This window comes from Equus asinus, chromosome 21, assembly GCF_041296235.1.
Source record: "Equus asinus isolate D_3611 breed Donkey chromosome 21, EquAss-T2T_v2, whole genome shotgun sequence".
Lineage (NCBI taxonomy): Eukaryota > Metazoa > Chordata > Mammalia > Perissodactyla > Equidae > Equus > Equus asinus.
The window spans coordinates 44,956,685-44,979,570 of record NC_091810.1 but is presented as its reverse complement, the minus strand read 5'-3'; the positions used below and the strand labels follow the sequence as shown (position 1 = coordinate 44,979,570).

Here is a 22,886-nt window from a genome sequence, read left to right as displayed (position 1 = left end):
TGGCACCATGTTTGGAATTAACTGAAACTGTGACTTCTGTCTGCTCTCGCATCCTGCAGCTGATGAAAGCATTATTCCTCCAAGAAGCAAATTTGAATCAAATCAAGGTTTTCATAAAGTTTATAAAGGATGAACTTGGACCTTTGGAAATGTCAAAAAGATGTGAAAGGGTGAGGCCTGCTGTTTACACACATGCCACTGCACCAAGCCCAGACACAAAGCAGGCGCTTCTGTCCAAGTAGCATTTAGGCTGTGGCTTTCCTCAGTCTCACGGAGGTTCGCAGGGCTGGCTCCCATAGACGCCTAACAAGGATGAGGAGCTAATATGATATACAGCAGCGAGTCCTCCTGGACCTGGCCTTGCCCCACCCTGGACGGCTTTGATGGAGATGCCCATTCCACTTTAGATTATCTCAATTGTAGAGAATTGCTAGTCAATTCTGGGCTCATCACCATCATCTCACATGACATAATTAGTGCTTTTGCCATTGAAATGAGGTTGTAGCTAATCTGACTACCTGGAGAAATAGCATTCATTGTTCACATCCAGGAGATCTATCTTGTCTCTAATTTGGCACTAGCATTAAACAGCTGCTACCTTCAGACACTTCAATCTGTTATAGACAATGTTAAGGAGAGACGGGGACTGGCTCAGACCCGGTTCTCTTGGTGTCTGTACTTTGTCCCCCTGATTGCAAACATCTGGGCCTGCCACTTCAATACCAACTTTCTTGGCCCATTTTCTGTTCATGTTTGAGAAACACCATGTCACTGTACTTTCCCCGCTGGAATCAAATGACAGTCAGATTCTCTGGAGCCCCGGCTTTGAGGTAGCAATGTCAGAAGACACGTGCCTTTCCTGTAAACTGTATTACCAGGCACTGCCCTAGGTCCCTGGCGTACGTACCCAAAAGATGAAATAAAATTCAGCTAGAGGATTTTTCAGGCTGAACTGGAGCCCGGGAGAATTATCCCAGGGTTGGGGCGGGGGGTTGTTGCCAGGAGGAATTACATCAGGATGAAGATCTATCTTTATATTAAATCATCTTTTGGCCTAGTATCCCAGTCAGGTCGGAAGACAGGCATGGACACCCTCTGGGTCTCTGACGAACGGGCTTCTGCAGTTAGGGTTTGGAATTTAGTGGCTATGAGATTTGTGAAGGCTTATTTGGAAATTTCAATGAGGAGTTTGATATCAGAATGAGATGGACACAATCATTGGGGCACTGCTCATCTATTCAGGCTGACTTAACTGACGTGAGCAATATCTATTTTAGGAGAAGGCAAGTGGTACCATGTCTATTACTGATAGAGCTGAAAATTGGAGGGCCTCTACAGGGTACTCTTACCTTTAGCTCCTTAATTCTAGTTTGTCAATAAATATGCACCTTAAGCCACCCGACAGCCACAGTGCAAAGTAACCTAGTAAAGTCAAGCACATGTGATGAACACCTGCACAGTAGCAGAATTCTGCACCCCCGGGGCATTGCGGATGCTGGATGAGAATGAGGCAGCAAGGAACAGCCGACCCGCATACTTCCCACAGCTCCTTTACTCACAGGCATACTCTTGTTTCATTGGACTTCATTTACAAATCACAAATTCAAAAGTAAAATTATTAAGAATTTCAAGACAGTGCCAGCAAAGCATTAAACCAAGCAGGGGCCCTATGCAATTGCGTAGGTCATATGCTCATGAACCCAGCCCTGAATGGGGTCGTGGCTTTGCTCCTGACCCTCTAGGCCCCTCTGCAGGCTGTGCTTTATCAGAGTTGGAGAGAGCTGTGCCTGTGTGTTGGGAGGGGCTGTGTTGCATAGAGATTCGGATATGGGGCCAACACTTTGAAAGCTACCTTCCTCGTGCTTGCTCTGCCATCCTGGGTAAGTATTTCACCATTCTTAGTCTCCATTTGCCTATAGGTAAAATAGGAACCTAATAGGGCCTTTCTTTTAGGGTTTTTTGGAGGATCTAGTGAGGTAAGGCATGAAAAGCACAGTGCCCAGCACACAGTTGTCTTTCAGCCAGTGTGGCTTCCATTGGAGGACTCGGATGAGGCAATTTCTGACAGCCTTCCCATGGCTGAGGTGCTGCAGTGACCCTTTTCACACCTAATGGGTACACAATTCAGGTCTGCTGAATTCAAGTGACCTTGATGAGCATCATCGACAAGCGGCTGTTAGCCTTTCCCTTGAATAGCCCTCGCCAGGACCACTGGCTCTCAAGGGCCCTGTGGATGGGGGATTGTTGTGTCTCCCGATGTCCACTTTTCACATTAATCCCCTGCTCTTAATTGGGTGGACTCAAACATTCCTCATAATTACATAGGCAGGAAAAAAAAGATGATTGCTTTTATCACAGAGAGAGTTATCAGTATTGATTCAACTAAATCAAATGCCGGTGGAGGGAGAGGGTTATTTCACCAGGACCCTCCGCTGGCCTGGATGTTGTGGCTGTTTCACAGAGATAAGCAGCCTTGCTGCGCCTGCTGGCATTTGGGCACAGGAAGCCGTGGCGTTTGCGTGGGTTCATCTCCCCAGGCATTAAGCTGCACTAATTGCTTTGGAAGCGAGACCTTTTCCCGGGCAGCAGCATATGCTGCATGAGTGCCTGAAGCAAAGATAAAAAGCTGCCCTCCTCCTCCTTTATTGAAGTTTAATAATGAAATAGAACTGTCGCCATTTCCAATAAATTGTTTATTTTAATTTAGAAGAATAATGAGAACTGGCCACCTTCTGGCACGCAGTTGTTGAGGAGTGTCTTCCTGGCTCTCGCAATCTTGAACCTTCTGTTCTCTGTAGCTGGCTCTGGAAGACGCTCAGGTCTTGGTGTCAGTGAAATCAGCCATGTGTCTCTCTCCATTTAATAAAGCCTGGCCCCTGAAGGGTGAAATAAGTCATTTTTCAAGGTGTATTAGATTGTAAAGTTCCAAACCAGGAAGTTGGCTTCAAGGTGTTTGAGGTATAAAGTTTTATAGGATTTCTTTTCAAATATTTCTTTTAGTGAATATGAAATTAAAATAGTTCTCATGTTTTTCTGTCATCACAGTTCTTTCAGATGGCTTCTTTTTTCTGTAGTATCAGTGAGGGGTCAACCCAATACCCCTTGCACTAAGAGGAAAAGGCAGGCACAGGTGAAGGCAGTGTCTTACTCAGCTTATGGAGAGGGCTGGTGGCAGAGCAAGAATTGGAGTCAGGCCACCCAGCTCCTCCTGCTGCTCTAAGACAGCAATGCTGTCACTCTTTCACCCGTCACACAGGAGCTTTCCCATCCCCATTTCATAGAGGGCAAAATTGCAGCCTGAGAGCCAAAGCTACTTGCCACAGAGCCTTATCGCTGGTCAGTAGTACAACCAGAAGTAGGACTCAGTCTCCTGAATCCCAGTTCACTTTTTGTTTTTCCTCAGAGTCCGTGAGGTCTGTATTCCAATTGCTTACATACAATGATTATAATATGATTGCATTACATATAAAAATTTTTGATTCTTACAGTGGCCACATCTGGGAGGAGAGAAAAAGAAATCTATACTGATGAGGAGACTGCTGCAGGGCAGTCAGCCAGGTCCCTTTCTTCCCTTCCAGACACAACCCTTGGAGTGCACGTGTTTAGGATTCATCTTCAGCAAATTGCTCCATGCCATGGGCAGTGAGAGTGATGGCACCATCCATGCGCACCAGGAGTATGCTGTGTGTGAAGTGCCTTACTCTGTCAGGCATGGGCACTCACACAATGGGTGAAAACCACACAACGCTGTGACAGTGATTAAGAAGGGAGGAGGGGTGCAGATGAGAGGAAGAGGATCATTGTAATGCAGGGGGAGCTTTGGGGAGGTGTTGTCTCAGCAGGCAGGGTCATTGTGATGGTCCGTGGTCAACAAGGTCCTTTTGATTAAGTGGTCCAAATCCAGCTAAATCTGGTCAGGCAAAGAAGCAAATTTATTGGCTCACTTCCCTGGAAAAGCTAAGCCTGGCTGAATCGAGGGACTCAAGCCATGCTGCCATGATTCCATCTTGCCCCCTCCATTGTGGGCTCTTTTCTCCTTGGCTCTTACCTTTGTTCAGGTGAGCTCTTCCTGTGCAGTAGCTACATGGCTGCTGGCAGCACCAGGTTCCTCCCTGACCTCTCAGTAATCTCACTGGGAAGAGAGAGTCTTCTTCCCCATGTTCCAGTAGAAGCCCAGGGATTGGGTCATATGCCCATTCCTGACCATGGCCAATGGGATGGAATTCATAGATTGGACAGGCCTGATAAATGGACCCACCTTTGATCTAGGGACGAGGGAGAGAGATGTTAGCCTAAGCCAAACCATATAAATTATGGGGCAGCGGGCAGGAAGGAAAATCAGAAGAAGGGGAATGGATGATGAACAGGCAAAAATTACACGTATTCACTGGGTACAAGGCCTGTGCGTTCCCTCTGCTCACTGTTAGCCTGTTGTTTGATGAGGAGGAAGGGCCATTCTAGGCTTGTGTCTCCAGGGCAGAGCTGTCCAATAGAACCTTACGCGTAATGGAGCTGTTCTTTAATCTGCACTGTCCAATGCAGCAGCCACTAACCACCTGGGGCTACTGAGCACTTGAAATGTGGCTAATGCAACTGAGGAACTGAGTTTTTAATTTTAGGTTATTATTTTTTTTTTTTTGATTAGGAAGATTGGCCCTGAACTACCTGTTGCCAATCTTCCTCTTTTTGCTTGAGGAAGCCTGGCCCTGAGCTAACGTCTGTGCCAGTCTTCCTTTACTTTGTATGTGGGATGCCTCCACAGCATGGTTTGATGAGCAGCATGTAGGTCCACACCCAGGATCCAAACCCATGAACCCTGGGCCGCTGAAGTGGAGTGTGTGAACTTAACCACTACGCCACCGGGTCAGCCCCAAATTTTAGGTAATTTTAATGAAATTTAACATAAATAGCTACATGTAGCTCATGACTACCATAGGGAGAAAGCAGCTCTTAGTGGAAGCCACATCATGGGAGATGCTTCCCTGGAAGGCAAGACCCAGTTTAGTGTAGGAGGAGAGTTGGGCTGAGGGTTAAATGGAGCCTGGAAGATCGGGACAATGAAGCTGATTTGGTTCAGGTTGTGGAGTAGGAGAAAAAGGGCATTTGGACATGAGGGAGAGGAGAGAGAAAGAAACAAAGAGCGAGTCCTTCATCTGTGACATCATTTAGAAACCCTGACCTTGAGGAAATATTTTTTCCCTCTAAAACTGGACCTGATTTGTACCAGGAAGAAACAAAATCACAACTGACCTTGTAATAAAAGTGAATTGAAAGGGAATTCCATGACATGTTGTTACATTTTACTCTAAGTGTCCAACAATAAAAGCAACCATTGCCTGAAGCGTCCTTCTGCACGTGACATGCAGCTACACAGGAATTAAAAGAAAAATTAAATCAGGTTGTTGTGTTATTAAAAAAACCCAATACTGTGTAAACTTGTGTGACTGAACACAATTAAATGCAGTTGACAGAAATGACGTCAGATGAAGAGAATGAACTTGTCAAGGCAGGATCTGGCCACTGCGATGTGAACCAGGGGCTGGCAAGAGACCAGCCTCTCTGCAGGCTGCGTGATGGGCTTGTCACCATGCTTTGTGTCCCCTAGGGTATGTGGGAACCACTGTGGGGTGATGCTTGTTGAGCCTAAGTGCTCTCAGTGGTCACCCCTCACCCACAAGTCAGGTTTCCAAGGGAGGTTGTCCTTGGTGAAGGCAGACTGATCTATTCTGATCCCCTCTTGCAGCCCACCTGATGACCCGCAGCCCCTGCTGCTTCCTGTGGGGGCTAGGCAGAGACAGAACAGCATCTTAGAACCATCGGCCCTGTCCTAGGATTGGTCTCTATGATCTGTTCTGATTCTGAAACCAGTTCCATGGTCCTAAGGTACACACGTCGTGAATGGCTGTCACCATCTGAATGCCGAGGTCATGCTTGGAGCAGTGTTGGGTCCCAGGGCACGGTAAGAGAAAGAAAGCCACTGCCTGTCCAGGAAATCACTGGCAAACATTTTCCAAGAACCCACCCTTCCTGCCCTTCTCCCTCCTGGTGACTCCTCCAGCCAGTTTCCCCAGCAGATGAGGGTGTGGGGGCCTTTGGGAAGAGAATAGTTCATTTCAGTAGAAAAGAAATGGTTTTGGGGGCTGGCCCCGTGGCCGAGTGGTAAGTTTGCATGCTGTGCTTTGGAGGCCTGGAGTTTGCAGGTTCAGATCATGGGTGCCAACCTACATACTGCTCATCACGCCATGCTGTGGTGGCATCCCACATAGAGGAACTAGAATGACCTACAATTAGGATATGCGACTATGTACTGGGACTTTGGGGAGAAAAAAAATCATTTCGGAATGGGTCAATTAGAAAATAATGCCTAACAGCTGTACGTCTGTGGACATGGGCTTTGGGTCAGTGGACATCACACACACTCATGTGTGCCTGTGCATACACCTGGACCCGCTCTTGCCTCTTTGTTGGGAAGCAGAAATGTTTGGGGTTTCACAGTTACTTCCTTTTGTTTCTTTTCCTCTCCAGCTAATGCTGGGCCTCTGTGGAACCACCATAGCCAGAAGGGCCTGGGCCCGCTTCTGAAGATGCTCGTTGCCATTTTGCCTGTTCCTTGAAGCCCTTCTGTATTTCTAGCCTGTGTCTCCCTTGCCAGAATCACAATTCTTATGTTGTGACCCAGTCTTTATCCTTACTCTTTGGAGATGGTTATTGAGCACCTTCTTGTATCAGATTGCTGGTAGTCGTGGGAGACAGAGTAGGCAACCAGATATACCTTGTCTTAGGATCTAAGCAGGCAAGTACACACCTGTGGTGTTAAGTGCAAGGTGGATCTGAGCATGGGGTGCAGCATAGGGTTGCAAGAAAGCATTCTAAACCAGTCTTAGAGGCAGATGGTCTGGGAAGGCTTCACAGGGCAGAAAGGGGCTGATGTCCAAACTGAGACCTAAAGAGTAGGGGGAGAGAGCGTGGTGGGGGAGGGGTCAGGGAATGGATAGAGAGTGGGTTCCCAGTGGAGGTGAGTGTGAACCAAGTGCTGAAAGTGATCAGGAGTGAGAAAACGGGAGATGAAACAGGAAAGGAAAGCAGGAATTTTAGACGAGTTATGTACTTTTCACCAGAATTCAACCAATTGTTTTCCAAAATGTAATCAAAGCTAAAAAATGCATATTGAAGGTAAATTTTGCATTGAATAAGTTATGTTGTGAATTTGGAAGGAAAAAACCAAATCATGACCATTTGGGCCTGAGAATCATTGGCCTTGCCTTAGGATATACGTGTTCATTCAGGGTTGGTGTTTCACAGAACAGGATCGACACTAACGGATTTTCTGCTTTGTTGTTTCAGCATTTCAGGGAGCATCTGGACAAACTTTTTGCCAAAGGAATCGGAATGCTGGATATAGCTCTGAATGAGGCCTTCAACATTCTCAGTGATGTAAGCTCCTCTTTGATTTGCCTTTCTTGTCTCCAGGAGAATAGAGGAGATTTTTTTTTTTTTTTAGTTGTGGACCAACATTCTTGTTAGCCCTGGCTATCATTGAGCAGTATCCACAGGCACGGGATGGGAGCTTTGGGCTGCCATTTGAGTTGTCTGGGGAACCAGGCATGGCTGCTGAGGCCAAACCAGCCCCCTGCTGGACAGAGTTGATGGTGCAGTCTGGTCGGGAGACTTGCCCGCCATGCTCACTGTTTCTGGGGCATCAGTGTCTCAACACTTGAATACCTTCTAATGCAGATTTCTTTTCACCTGAGAAACACTCAGTTGCTTCTAGAGTGTTCTCCTTTCTGATTGTATGTCACACTGAATCCCTGACTGTGGCGATGTTCAGAGAGAGAAGGGCTTCTCTGTGCAGGATGTTTAGGAAGTGCTACCTGCATACCTATCCTTCCCTCTCTTCCAGCCCCTTGGAGACTCACATCACACAGTAGTGTGTTCAAGGCTCCAGTAAGTACTGCAGGAAGGAATACTGGTTCACCTGCTGTTTCTTACACATCTTTGAACGAAAAATCCTTTTTTCAAGTAGCACCTGTTAACATCCTGTGAAATACGTTGGGGAATCCTGGGCTGGTAATTCCGCCCCTTTTAAGCTAGAATAACATGCGACTTTTGTGTTCTTGTTACTCTGGGAGAGGTAGTAGGAAAAATAATGGCTATCTTTATTAATACAGGTTCTGTATCATTTATTTAACTAGCATGTGTTGCATGCCTGTTAGTACCAGACGCTGGGAATACATTGGTGAGCAGAAGACACAAAGTGTTTGCCTTGATGGATCTTACGTTCTAGTGCAAAGGTTGGCAAACTATGACCCATGAGACAAATCTAGCCTGCATCTTGTCTTTGTAAATAATGTTTTATTGAAACGCAGCCATGCCCACCTGATTACGTACTGTCTATGGCTGTTTTTGCACTACAATGGCAGAATTGATTAGTTGCAATAGAGACCATATGGCCTGTAAAAGCTAAAATAGTTACTGTGTGGTCCTTTACAGAAGAAGTTTGCTGGCCCCAGTTCTAGTGGGAAGAGACAGATGAAATGAGTAGTCCTAGGGAGAACAATAGCACCATTGTTCCAGCGTGATAAGGACTTGTTGCGTTATACAGTGAAGTCGGGGAAGGTCTCTCTGATTAGGCGATGTTGGAGTAGAGACCAGAACTATGTGAGAGAGAAGCTGTGTGGATATCTTGAGGAAGAGTCTTCCAACAAGAAGAACAGCAAGTGCAAAGGCCCTGAAGCAGGAATGTTTGGCATATTTACAATACAGCAAGGAGACTAGTGTGACAAGGGCAAAGTGGGGGAGAGAGAGAGTGCTAGGGAATGAGATCATGGAAGTAGCAGAAGCAAAATCACGCAGAACCTTGGAGACTCTAGTGAGGACTTCAGCTCTTGCTCTGTGTGGGATGGAAAGTCACTGGAGTCTGAGCAGAGAATGACACAATCCAACTTGGTAACAGCATTTCACTGGCTGCTATATTGAGAAATAAGGACAATAGCAGGGAGTCCATTAAATGGTCTGGGTGACATATAATGGTGGCTTGGACCAGGGAGCTAGCACTTAAGATGTTAAGAAGCAGAAAAATAAAAACCACTCTAGGTATTTCAAACAGCAGGAGTTTAATACAGGGAATTGCTTGCACAGGGGATAGAAAAGCTGGAGACACTGGAGAATGAAACAGTCTACACATTACACCAGCAGGAGGCAGCTCCTCTCTAGGACAGGAGGGACCACAGTGGGGAGAGGTGTCATTGGAACCTCCTCACTATGGCTGTCCAGATGGGAATAGGACCATGGAGGGGGCTGCCCAGTAGGAGCTGAGATCATGGTGGGAAGGGCCTGTCCTGTGGAAGCTCGTGCCTTGAAGGAGACATGGCCATTGCCAGAAAATGCCCATGTCCCCAAAGCAGAGAGAAAGGGAGAAATAACTTAGAAATACCTTGGCTTCTCCCTTGCATCCTCCAGTATTCTCCTTCAGAGGAGCCTTGTCAAAACCCTTGGGAGCCTGGGAAATGTGATTGGCAGGAAAAATGCATGGGATGGAGCCAAGAGCAAACAGGCCCTAAATGAGCAGCTATGTTGAGGTGTTGCAGGAGCTGGGAGACCAGCTAGAGGCTCAGAGGCCACACTGCACTCAGTGTCCAGGCAGCTCTGTGGGGCCAGCTGTTGTCTGTTTGCAGGTGAGCATTCACCCAACATTGCACACCTCGTATGTGTGGTCAGTTATGCTTGACTCTCAAGCCAAGGGTAGGCCCTGATTCTAGACTCTCTTTTACCAATAATACCACTTGGCACCCAGAGAGACATTTAGGTCTCAGCCCTGAGCCAGTGTCATGACTGTAGAGGAAAGAAAAATAAGGAGGGAAGGCACCACGTCAGCTTCCTCAATATAAACCCCAGGCCTTCCCTTCCCCCTCTCACCAAGGGGTTGTTGCCTACAGATAATTAACATTTATGTAAGACTCAGTGTTTGGGACAGCACATCCCTGTTAACAGCTTATTAATAATTTATAAACATAGCTGGCCAGAGCAAAGGACCAAGCTGTACCTTTAAATTCTGACCTGAACCCTGGATAGGCCCCTTCTCAGGGCTTGGAGATGCCAAGCTCTGAATCTCAGCAGGCTCTTTCTAGGGGGTAATTGTGAAAGGACTTGTCACAATTGGAAAATTGGCTCTCTTTTTATCTCAAAAACCTGGTGTCTAGAGCTGGGGAAGTCCTTTGTTCGGAAATGTGACCGGCAGTAAATTTCTGTTTTCCTGCTTTTCAGCAGAGGTGGTGATGGAGTGAGTTAAGGATACTTGTCTTGTGGTTAAGTTTGTGGCCTCTGGAGTCAGGCAGCCTGGGCTGAGGAGCCTGACTTGGTCAGAGCTAGCTGTGTGGCCTTGGGAAAACTATGTTCAGTTTCACCTTTATTTTCCTCATCTGTAAAATAGGGATAGGAATAGACCCAGCATTGGCCCCATCATTTGTGAGGCCCAGTGAAAAAGAAAATGCAGGCCCCTTGTTCAAAAGTTATTAAGAATTTTAGGAGAGTAACAGCAGAGCATTAAAGCAAGCACGGGGCCCTGGACAGCTGTGCACATCACATGCCCACGAAGCTGGCATTGGTGGTCGCTTTCTCATGGGGTTGAGAATTCGGCATGATGAAGCTGTGCTCCCTTTCAGCAGTGCTTGGCTGGTGGGGATGTGCTATCTCTGTGACCATGGAGACACTCGCCAGGCTGCCTGTGGTCTCTAGAAGCAGCTCCCACCCTTGATGCTTTGGTCCTACTCCCTGCCCAAGTCCTCAGGACCATCTGCTTCCTGCATCTTCCTTCCCCGTTTTTCTTTTCCTTGCCCTGCCACCTTTTCTCTCTCCATGACTTCTACTTATCACTTTTGTTCTCAGATACTCCTCAGCCAGCATTTCCCATTGCATACCCAGTTGAACACTGGTCTGCCCAGATACTCCAGTGTATGTGTTGTGGTCAAGGTGAGATACCATCCTCCTCTTGGAGACTCACAATGTACTTGTGATATTAAAGGCCGTGAGAAGCCCTGCCATGAACAGACCTTTTAAAATATGTTTGTACCAGAACTCAAGCTTATCGACCCAGGAACTCTTTATGTCACATCATGACCTCAGGATTGGAATCTTGTAGAAGGCACACTCGCTGAGCACACCTGCAGGCAGAATATCTTTGTCTACTCCAAAAGGGTGTATTTACACTCCCAATACCTCTACAATCCAGAGAAATCACCTACACATGGTGAATTTTTCCCCCTGAATCCTGGTAGGAGAAGTATTTTTGAACCAGGGAAACCTTCTCCACACCTACCTGCTCTGCCATCACCTATAAAAACCCTCTGGGGTCCGGCCAGTGAGAAAGTCTGTTTGGCTGAATGTAAATCTGGGAAAGTAAAAGTCTGAAGGAAGAAAGCATGTTACAAAATATCCCTGTTTGAGACTGGTTGACAGTTGGCACCATATTCTTTTGAGTGCACAGTTATGCCATAGAGAGAAACATTTCCATCCCACCGCTTACCATTGGGCTTTTAAATAGCCAAACACTTTGAAAAACACAGAGATGGTTAATCTCCCATGAAAATGAAGCTTTAGCTATTTTCCACTTCATCAATATGACCTTTAAGTGATGTAATCCTCTTCCTGTGTATTCTGCCTGCCTTTGCAAGCCAATGTAATATAAAAAGCCATTTCTCAAACAAACACACATTCTCCCTCTCTTTCACACACACACACACACACACACACAGTCACAGAATTGAAATTGTGATTATGGCTGGAGCTTAGAATGGTTCAGAGGTTAGTATAACTAAAAGGAGTTAATTCTGTTTTGCAATTACCTGCATTTCAGCTTCAGTATTTGCTCCGATGACTTAAAGGCTTGTAGTTGTTGTACAAATGGCTTTGAAAGGAGCATTCAAATAAAATTCTAAGACCCTTCTAGCTATTGATCTCTGCTGCTTTCATTAGATTCTGTAAGAACACAGAGCCAGTTTGCTACAGTAGTTAGCATCTACGTTGTCATGTGACAACTGCAATTATCTTTTTTGGCGATGAATATGATCTTTTCAGTGATTACCTTTTAAAAATTTTTCTTAGCCAATTAAATAAAATTCGGTGACATTTCAAAGACTGTTAATCACGACCAAATGCTCTAAATGTCAGGATGCATTGAAATTTTCGCTGCTAACTGATGAATCACTGAGCTAATTGTAGTTCATCATCAGGCCCTTGTCATTGTTATTATTATGGAAAATACTTTCATCACTCTCGCTATTCAATAAAAAAAAGTTCTAGACAAATATGAAGAGAAGAGATATTACTCATCAAAGCATTTGAATTTAATTGCATTCTTCAAAATTCTCTAGCTGCAGATAGCTGCAGAGAATACCAGGGACTCAGTGAGAGAGGAAAGTGATGTTTTTGAATAAACAGCTCCAGGCAGCCCCTTCTTCCAGTCTGCATTACTCAGATAGCTTCATTTCCCTCTCTTTCTTGCCTTTTGTTTGGGAAAGTTTGTCCAGAATGTTTTCAAATGAGTTGCATGAACAGCAGCACCAAAGTGTCCTCATTTTTTTCCCTTCTGCAGCCTCTGTGACTGAAGCATAGATCACCTTTATTCTGTGGCCTGCTGTTGGTTTATTTAATGATGTGAAGGCTGTGTTGCATGTAGGCTCCCTGCAACACCTCCAGAACAACCTGGTGATAAGACAAGGCTATAAGGCTGTTTTTTCTTACTGCAGTAAGAAACAAAATGCCCTATGATGGCAGAATCTTAGTAGTGCCTCAGAGTGGAAAGGACAAAGTCATTTGTTGAGACCATGAAGTCTAGTTGAAGGTGGGACTTTCAGCGTGAAGGAGAGGGAAGAGGCTTGGTTAAGACCTGGTAAGAATCCTAATGTTATAGTTTAGTTTTGGTGGACACAGCAAAGGGAAGTTTTTGAGGTCAGGAGTTCAGAGTCTTAGGGTATAAATTGTCCTTAATACTTTCTATTTAAGAGTTGATGGGTCTTTCAGGAAGTTCCTGGAATAAGCAATAATGTTGTTTGAGATTTTTACCTTCCTGAGCAAGAGTCTCCTGGGATAGTAAGTTATATCGATAAAGACAATAGAATAGTAGTTATGTGGAAAGCTTTGTGGTGTGATGGCTTTAGTTCTCAGGTATTCCTACCTACTAATATTGTATCATAGACCATGTCTATTCATTAATTCAAGGGCACCTGTCCAGTCTGAGTTGCAGGAGTGGCTGCCAGAGCCAGGACTAAAGTGAGGCAAATGCCTAGGGCACAAAATTTAAGGAGCCCTCACTCTCAGGATGGTGGCCTTGGTGACTGCCATTTAGCCCTGGAACCCTGGAAAGGCTGGAGAGAGGGGAAATGAATATTTGTGGAGCTCTACCATATGTTCAAAGACTTCCGGCCATATAGTATGCTGAATTTGGGAGTAGATTCTGGAGCTAGATTGCCTGGGTTCAAATCTGGGCTATGACATATAATAGCTGTGTGACCTTGGGCAATTAACTAATTGCTCTCTGCCTCAGTTTCCCCACTTGTAAAATGGGGATAGTTATCATACGTACCTCAGAGGCTGGTAAAGATTAAATCAATTCATACTTGTAGCCTAATATATAATGAATATTTAACCTGTTGTAACAACCATATAAGCATATTATTCTCCCCTATAAATGAAGAAAAGGACACTCTGAAAAGAGTACTTATCCCAGGCATACAGTTTATGGTGTTGGGATGGGCTTGAGTTGCTTTCCACTATACTGTGGTACCCCATGCATGCTTTGAGTTGGCTTTGCTCTGTCCCAATATGGCCACAAGGTGATTAATTCCATCCCTCCATCCATCCAGTTAGTTATAGTCTTCTCTCTCAAGTTACTGCAACTTCAAACTCTACGTAAGAATTTTAAGTGCATGGAGACTGGTCATTAAACTTGAACTTGAATGCTTTATTAGCTCTCTGGTTCACCAGGAGCCAGCAGCAAATCCAAGAGTAGCCTCCATCCTTCCTCAGTGTCAGAGTCAAGAAATCAAACACGCCCAGCACTTTCCCTCTCAGTGCATTTGCATGTACTGTTTGCTCTCTCTAGAGTGCTCTTGCCCCAGATACTCACCCCCTTCAGTTATTACTCAAGCATCACCTTTTCAGTGAGGTCTGCCCTGACTATTTTTTTCTAAAGTTTCCCCCTCCCTATTTCCTATCCCCCTTCTCTGCTTTCTTTTTTTCTTCCTTAGCATTATCATTATCAAACATACAACATAATTTACATTGTTTTTGTATGTCTCCTTAAATGGAATATAAACTATGCGAAGGAAGGGATTTTTGTGTGTTTCATCCCTAGCTCTGTATGAGCACTTAGTAAATAAGTTTAGAATAAAGGAATAAACTTAGCAGATTATAGTGGTAGGCGTTTTCATTACTGAAGGTTAAAGACTTTTCGTGTGTTTCCCATGCCTCAGCATTGTCATGTAATTGTAGGGTTTTTAAAGGACTTGGTATTGATATGAATTGCAGCATTAATAGCATTCATTAAGGGAATTCTTCACCCCTGATTCAAGGGAAGGACATGAAGCTGTAGCAACCACAGTCTGGTCACCCTAGCTCCCACTCACCAGGCTGGGAACTTCTAAAGTGCTATGTAAAACTAAAAGTTGAAGAAGTTTAGGGTTTTGCACACCAGTGGGCACAATCTTGGAATTTCATCATGCTATACATACTAACATAAATAAACTAAGGCATAATGTTGCATGCTAATAAATATATATTTAAAACAAACCCTAAAAAGAGGGTGCTCAGGCTTCTAGTCTGAATTGGCACATTTCTCACTTTATTCTCTAAGTGTCCAAAACCTCCTTGATTTTATTATATAGTACAGTCTGTACCCGTTAGACTCATTCAAACCAGACTCATCTGGATTTTCAAAGAGATGTTGCCCATCACATATTCTACTTCCTATATAATGTGTTCCTAAACAGTTGTGCCAACTCCTTGGGCATGTATACTGAAACACTCTCCATACTTGGTGGTAAGAGAGGTTATATGTCCTAGAATCTCGCTTCCCACCCCGTGTGTGTTTTTTCAGAAATCCCTTCTGTGGTCCGCATTTAGTTCCAATTTGTTGGAGCGAATACGGAGATCCATCCGTGGGGCAAGGCTTATCGTGGAGGTTCTGTTTTGGTGATGCAGAATGAGCTCTCGTTTTGACAGCCTTCCTAAGCCCAAGGCCTCATGCCTCTGAAGTCTCACAGATATACAGAGCTCTCTCATGTGTTTTTCAGTTTGAACTTATTTCTTCCCACAGTTCAACCACACAGGACAAGGAAGCATCTGCATCCAGGCCATCATGCTCATTACCGATGGGGCAGTGGACACCTATGATACTATCTTTGCGAAGTACAATTGGCCAGATCGAAAGGTAAGTTGATGTTGATGCTGTCCATGCAGTGCAATCCGTGAAGACTCTTTGTTGTATTGTAACCACCAGATTGTCCATGGAGAAGGGCCCATGTAGACTTAATCTCATAATAACCTGTGGTTTCTCGGCCTTGTGTTTTTTGGTTGACCAAAACTGAATACTATGGCTTTCCTTGTTCTCAAATGAAACTTTTTTGAAGGACAGAAGAGACCCATAAAGTCATGTTCAAAGTGTTCAGTGAAAAGACTCGTTGTGAACTGTGCTTCATCCATTTTGGGCAGCACTTCTCTTTATTTTTGTTTTCCATGGAGCCAGAGCTGCTTGGTGCATCCAGCATCTGTAGAATGGTGAAGTCAGCCACAGTAGCCCTTTATGTTTCCATCTTTCTATAGTTCCTTCCTGGGCCCTCATTACCATCCAGAAGCTTCTCTCCATCCTTCAGGACTATTCCCCACCATTGTCAAAGCCTGTCTGTTCTCTATTCTAATTTTTTTCTTTGCTTTCCACTTTGAAATTTATATACCTGATGAACTCATCTGTTAAGATATCAGTGACGGATATTAATTTTTTGTGTGCCTTTTGCATGCTTTAATCCAGAACTTCCACAAGCTGTTAGCCAGTTTGAATTCCCTGGGGAGATCTCTTAAATTCTGGATACTTGGACCCTCCTCCACACCTCCAGAATCAAAATCTTTCTGAAAATGTGGCCCAGTAATCCATATTTTTCATAAGTTCCTCACGTGGGCACCAATCAGCAGATTGGCAGTTGGTGATCACTTTCTCACCTAAATCTGGAATTTTAGCAGGAAAAAGAGGCCAGTCAGAGAGGGTGCTATCCTGAGGGTATCATAAAGACGCTTTCCTATCCCATGTGCTGATGGCGTGACTGTGACTGTCTCTATAGGTGCGTGAGACCGTCTAGACCAAGTCTGTCCTGGTTTTTCTACTTTGTATATTTAATTTCTGGGACTTGACAAAGAGAAACAGAAGATCAATGACAACTGTGCACTCAGCTGCATTCAGAGAGCATGCACCCTTGAGGGAGCATGGCATGTCCTTCTGGTATTTCCTTTAGTCATTCTTGGTCCCCATGTGTCTCTGACAACACAAGCATCTCACCTCCCTAAGCATGAGTCTGGTCCATAAAGATACATTTTGTACAACATGGTTCCCAAATGGATGCCATCTCCTTCCCTTGGTGCTCAATCTTAGAAACAGCCATTGCTTCTGAAGCTAGAGGGAAAACCAGCTGTGGGGGGCTTGCTCAGAGATTGTGGGGCTGTGACATGGCGCCTGCCTAAGGGAGATCAGGAATAAATCTGAATTCAACTCCCAGAATAAGCACTGACTTTAGAACCCAGCTCTTGAATAAGATGGAAGTTTGCTGTTAGACAAGGTGATTTTAGTTGCAGTATTTCAGGTGATGATGTCCAGGGACAGATAGAGGCCAGAGTTAATTCCTGATAAATATCCATGCTGTGAAAGGAGGAGCACGCTAGCTACCCTGGCACCCCTGCCGCACACAGCACAGTGCTGGGCACATGACCACTACCTAATGCACAACCCTGAGGAGGTGCTAAGTGACAGAAGGGCCTGGGAGGGAGGCCACAGCACTATTAAACATGGGGAGGGTGATGGACATTTTGTGGTCAAATAGAATGTTCACAGATGCCATGACATCTCACAGCATGTTGAAGAATATTTTGCATTATTTAGGACCATCTTAAATAAAAGAAGAAAGTGAAGGGGCTTTTAATAAGCAGCTTCATTAACACAAAATGTGCTATCCTATGAATCTCACGTGCTGAATCACATGCGTCCCTCCCACTTGGTGATACTTGGATAGCGGTTGCCCAGGAATATTTAAACATCCTCTCCTTACTTGCAGGGAGAAGAATAGGATGAGGGCTACAAAGTCAAAATTCTCCAGACAAACACAAATTTCAACATATCTTTCCAAAGGAACAATATTGACCTTTAAGCCAGGTGCTTTCTTAGATTAATTTCAACCAGGGTCTTGGAAATTTCAATGTTTCATGAAGCAGTTTCATCTACTTATAAAGTAGTGTCAAGCAGAAGCAGATTTTCTTTCTGTAGCAAAAAGGTCTTTTTCTATGATTAGAAATTAATAGCAGGATCCCTTTTCTCCTGTTCCCTTTTGGAGAGTTCCATGACATTCATATGCAAATACATACACATTCTTTTCTTGATGACTTCTCTGTGAAGGTGCAGGTAATAACTTGGCATAAAACCCCACTGTGATTTAGCACCTTGTTAAGGTGAGATGATGTGCCATTTCTAAGCAGTCATCTTTCTTCATTATTTTGGACATTGGATATTTAGTAGAAGATTGTGTCATGCTGTAGTTGGCAATCTTTAAGACTGTAGAAATAGGAAATGGGTTCGGGAGAGAGAACAATGATCTTAAGACTGGAATCTGATCCCTATAAGACAGTAGTTTTCAAACTTGAAGGAGCTTCAGAATCATCTGGAGGGCTTGTTCCAACACAGATTGCTCACCCCACTCCAGAGTTTCTGATTATCTGGGCTCAGTGGGGCCTGAGAATGTGCATTTCTCACAAGTTCCCAGGTGATGCAGATGCTACTGGTGGGAGAACTGCACTTGGGAACTGTTGCCGTGGAAACAGCCCAAGGAATGGGGTTTGGTTCCTCTGTGGGTTCTGCCGCTTTTACTTCCCTCTGTTCGTCTGTGGGAGGGCCCATTCCTCAATCAAATCCACTGCCCAGGTATGTGTTTCTTGGCCCATACTTTGTTTTAAAAATCATCAATTAGGGGCTGGCCCGGTGGCCAAGTGGTTAAGCTCACGCACTCCGCTTCAGAGGCCCAGGGTTTCGCTGGTTCAGATCCTGGGCGTGGACATGGCACCACTCATCAGGCCACAGTCAGGCGGTGTCCCACATGCCACAACTAGAAGGACCCACAACTAAAATATGCAACTACATACTGGGGGGATTTGGGTGGGGGGGAAGCATAAAGAAAAAAAAAGATTGGCAACAGTTGTTAGCTCAGGTGCCAATCTTTAAAAAAGTCAATAAATAAAAAAAATTTAAAAAATCATCAATTATGATCATCATTTAAAAATCTGGAGATAGTGTATAAAATTTTAAAGTTTTAGTTTTTCTCATAGAAGTGTACACTTGGCACTTTAGAGCCAAAATTCTCATATGGCAAAAAATGGCTGGAGCTGAGAAATGGCTGCCCCCTTAGATGGCACATGCATGCTCCTTTTGGCCATGACCCTCATTACTCTCTGTCATTTCCTTTCAGCCCACTTCACTTGTATGCTTTACAGGCCCATAGATGTAGACATCCAGGCTAGATTAGCAGGTACTTGCTGTTTCCCAGGCATGGCCTCTGGGGGTCTGTTCGGCTCTCTTAGGTCTGCCCTAAGCTTTCCCTCTTCTTCTCCAGCCAGAGGCCATCTTGTCTTTGCCTGAGCCTAAACTTCAGACTCCCTCAGAATTGTCCTAAGGGAATTCTAGCTTCATGTCCAGAACTGCAGTTACTTCTGGACCTATCTTTCATCTTCATTGGTTTGGTGAGTCCTTGAGGATAGGTTCTCTGCCTCTGAAGAGCCCCACCACCACAGACCGTGTCCCAGTCCTGCTGAGAAGCGTGGCGTGGAGAACCTGGGGTGGCCTCATGACTCCTGCCCCCTGGCGTTTACGCCTTGTGTAATCTCCTCACCTTGAGTGTGGGTGGACCTGTGACTTGATTCTAACCAACAGAATATGGTAAAAAGGTGGGGGGTTCTGCGGATGTAATCAGGGTCTCAAGTCAATTGATTTTGAGCTAATTTGAAGGGATATTGTCCTGAATGGGCCTTATTTTATTGAAAACCCTTAAAAGAGGAACTAGACACTCCCTGATGGCAGAGAGACTCTCCTTGCTGGTTTGATGAGGGAAGCAGCTGTTTGGAGGAGCCCACACATCAAAGAACTGGGGGCAGCCTCTTGGACCTTAGGGTGGCCTCCAGCCAACAGCCAGCAAAAAGCTGGGCCCTGGGTCTTATGGCCACAAGGAAATGAATCCTTCCAGCAATCTCACTGAGCTTGGAGGCAGGTTGTTCCCCAGTCAAGCCTCCAGATGAAAACACATCCCAGTCAAAGCCTTGATTGCAACTTTGTGAAACTGTGAACAGAAGACCCAGCTGAGCTGTGTCCAGACTCCTGGCCCACAGAAGCTGTGAGATAACAAATGTGTGCTGTTTTAAGCTACTATAATTGCAATAACTTGTTATATGGCAATAGAAAACTATTGGAAGAAGCAAGAAGAAGGGACAAAGGAAAGAAAATCACTTATTTTAGCAATGCTAAATCTCCAAACTTACTGGCTTAAAAGAACAGTTTATTATTCCTTGCAGTTCTATGGGTTAACTGGGTGGTGGTTCAGCTCCAGATGGTCACTGATGAAGCTGCATTCATCTAGAAGCTTGGCTGAGCTGCCTTGGTTCTCCTCCCCATGGCCTTTCTCTCCACGTGGTATCTAAACCTCCAGGGCAACGCTGTGCGTCCTCTCCCCTCAGTACAGTAGCCTGGACTCCCTTACAGTATGAAAATGGGTTCCAAGAAGGGAAGGCAGAAGGAAATGGGAAGCAGGCCAGGGGAGCACTTGTGGATGTCATCTTAGAAAGCTACCTACCACTGAACCAGGGCCTTGTTCAAGGCAACTGCTTAATAAAACATTTAAGAATGAGTTGGAAGAAGGAATGCATTATTGGCGATTTAACTATAGTCTAGGAAGGCAGCATGGTGATTGCCTATGCAATGTGTCCCTTGCCAGCATTTTATTTCTGAGAGTAGAAATGAGGAGCTATTTATTCATTTATTGGATGCCATTTACTTTTGCCTAATATCCATTGGTTAGTGGCTTAATGGCAGTGCTACACACTTAGAATAAAATATGAACTCCTCAACATGAAAGGGACTCATTCTAGGATCCCCTCAAGAAATAAAGCTGCCTCCATTTAAATTAGAAAAATGGTCATACCTGCTGTCTGTGTAGCTACTCTTCCAAGTGAACTAAAAAATAAAAGGTCATGGAATTATTAATCATTACCTCCCTTGGTGCACAAGACAGAGTGGATAGATGAGAAAATGGTAAGTGATTTAAAGAAGTTGGCAAATTATGACTCATGGGCCAGATCTGACCCACTGCCTGCTTTGTGCAGCCCATGAGCTACAAATGATTTTTACACTTTTTAAATGGAAAAAAAAAAAAAACTCAAGGAGAATATTTCATGACACATGAAAATTACATGAAATTCAAATTTCACTGTCCATAAATAAAGTATTATTATAACATAGCCATACCCATTTGTTTACCTATAGTCTGTTGTTGAATAGTCATGACAGAGACCATCAGGCCTGCAGAGCCTGAAATATTTACTGTCTGGCCCTTTAAGGACATGTGTGCCAACCTCTAATCTAAAGGAATCTTTGAAGAAATTTAGATCAACCAATGTGTTGCTGAGGGTCACTGAGATGCCCACAGAATTTTACGCATTGGCTGAATTCAACAGACGGTGGTAGTGGCAATTTCTCCCTACTTTTCTGTTGCTTTTTTCTACTTGAATGAACTAGAGTAGCCACACGATAAATGGTGGAGGGGATGGGAGACTTGACAGCAAATAATTCTCTTTATGCTGTAGGTATTTATCCTCCAAATGTGGAGCAATTCTTTCCTGTCTTGAGTGGTTTCTGTCCTTCCCCTTCTCCTGGCTTCTCCTTCAGTGCTGTCATCAGGGCTGGGATACAGTACCCTGTGATCTGGTTGTTCAGAAGGAGAACGAGCTGCAGGTCCCCAGCCCGGGGCTGGACCCAGTCCCTGGAATTAGGATCTTCATACATGTTAGACTTAACTGCCCCTTGACCCTCATTTTGGTGGTGACATGACACATGGCAGAATGTCACAGCTTTCAGGTCACTGGAGTAACAGAGGGAACACCCTGGAGAGAATCAGATTCCTTCATTACCAAGACCCAGGAAACCAGAGTCCAAAAATAAATAATCCCTGAATCCAACTAAACTGGAATCCCCGTAGTCCCTGGTATGCATGAGTTCATAACTCTCATTTTGCTTTGCGTTATGTTTTTGGGAGTGAGATCTGGCCTATAGAGTCACATAAAAGGCCATGTCTTAACTCACATCTGCTGTAGGTAAAGCCATGAAACCCTGCCCAGGTGTGCAGTGTGGGTAATGACCCCTCTGCACCTGTTAGAGGTCACTGCACACTCTCTCCGTCACATGGGTCTGTGATGAGAAATGCGGGTGGCACTAGAATGCTCAGTTTACTCCCCTGAACTCGAGTCTCCCTCAACAAGAGAACGTTTTGAACTGGTTTCCTGTACCTAAACACACAAAACAAACTAATGAGAGCTAATTCTCATTGAATGCTGAGTGTCAGGCACTGTTCTAAATGCTTCCTGTGTATTTAATTCTCACAGAAACCCCATGAGACAGATACTGTTATTAGCCTCTTTTCACAAATGGGGAAACTGAGGCAGCAAGAGGCTACATGACTGCTTCAGGGTTCCACAGGTAACCTTTGGTGGAGCCGAAACAACAACCCAGCAGTCGAATGGTGAGGCTGTACCCTTAACCAGGTTGCAGACATCTTGAGGGCAAAAGCAAAACAAAATGACCTCACGTCTGAGAAAGAGCTGTCTGCAGTGCCCACGTTGTCACCCAGACAATTAGTTCATTTTCTTGGCCTTCCCACCCCCAAGCGCGGGAGGGTCTGCAGACTGTCAGAGATTTGGGGATCTCAGAACCCCTCAGGGCTGCAGGCAGAGAGCAAGAGAAGGGCACGTTGCATGCCTTAGGACGAGGCTGCGTGGGGGGTACTAAATGATTTTCCTCTTATGAAAGGACAGGGGACTGCAAAGGTGCATGCCATTTCAGTTATGTGTGCTGTGTATTTTATCATCTCTTATCTCCAGGACAAGAGGGATGATTAGCTTTGAGGCCCTGCCAGAGGCAACCAGGGTTCGGTCAGGGACCTTGGCAGATCCTCATTGGCCTGGAGGAGACTGCAGGGAGGGGTGGGGCAAAAGCAGCTCTTGGTTTGGGGGTAAAGGAAGTTCTTGATCACAGAATGGTTCTGGGGCCCGGCTTTGGAGCGCTTTGGGAAACACTGCTGGAAATCACTGTCGTTTGAGCTAGTGTCACATAGATCTCCCAGAAGGGGCTCTCTGGAGGGTTTTGCCCCAGGCCTCCCTCCATTGGCATAATTTGGAAGCTAAAGCCTTGGGCCAGCCGGGTCCTAGTGGCCTCGGAGCTGCTGAAAGCGTTAGCTCTGCCTCGCTGAGTCTGGGGTGGTTTTGGAAAGCTCAGGAACCCCTCTCTCCTCATCTTTCCATGGACACGTGCCACTCTGGGGAGGAGAGTTTCTGAGCTGAGTCATGGCTTAGCCTTTCAAGAACCCAACCTTTAAATATTT

General features: G+C 45.1%; 1 protein-coding gene across 1 annotated transcript in view; it reads left to right on the top strand.

Annotated features, from left to right (window-relative positions):
- The window catches only part of CACNA2D3 (calcium voltage-gated channel auxiliary subunit alpha2delta 3), an 824,272-nt gene that overhangs the window by 436,163 nt on the left and 365,223 nt on the right, over positions 1–22,886 (top strand). The window contains exons 10-11 of the mRNA XM_044754812.2: positions 7,345–7,434; positions 15,311–15,424. Of these exons, the coding sequence (XP_044610747.1) occupies positions 7,345–7,434; positions 15,311–15,424 (204 nt within the window). The remainder of the gene's footprint in view (positions 1–7,344; positions 7,435–15,310; positions 15,425–22,886) is intronic.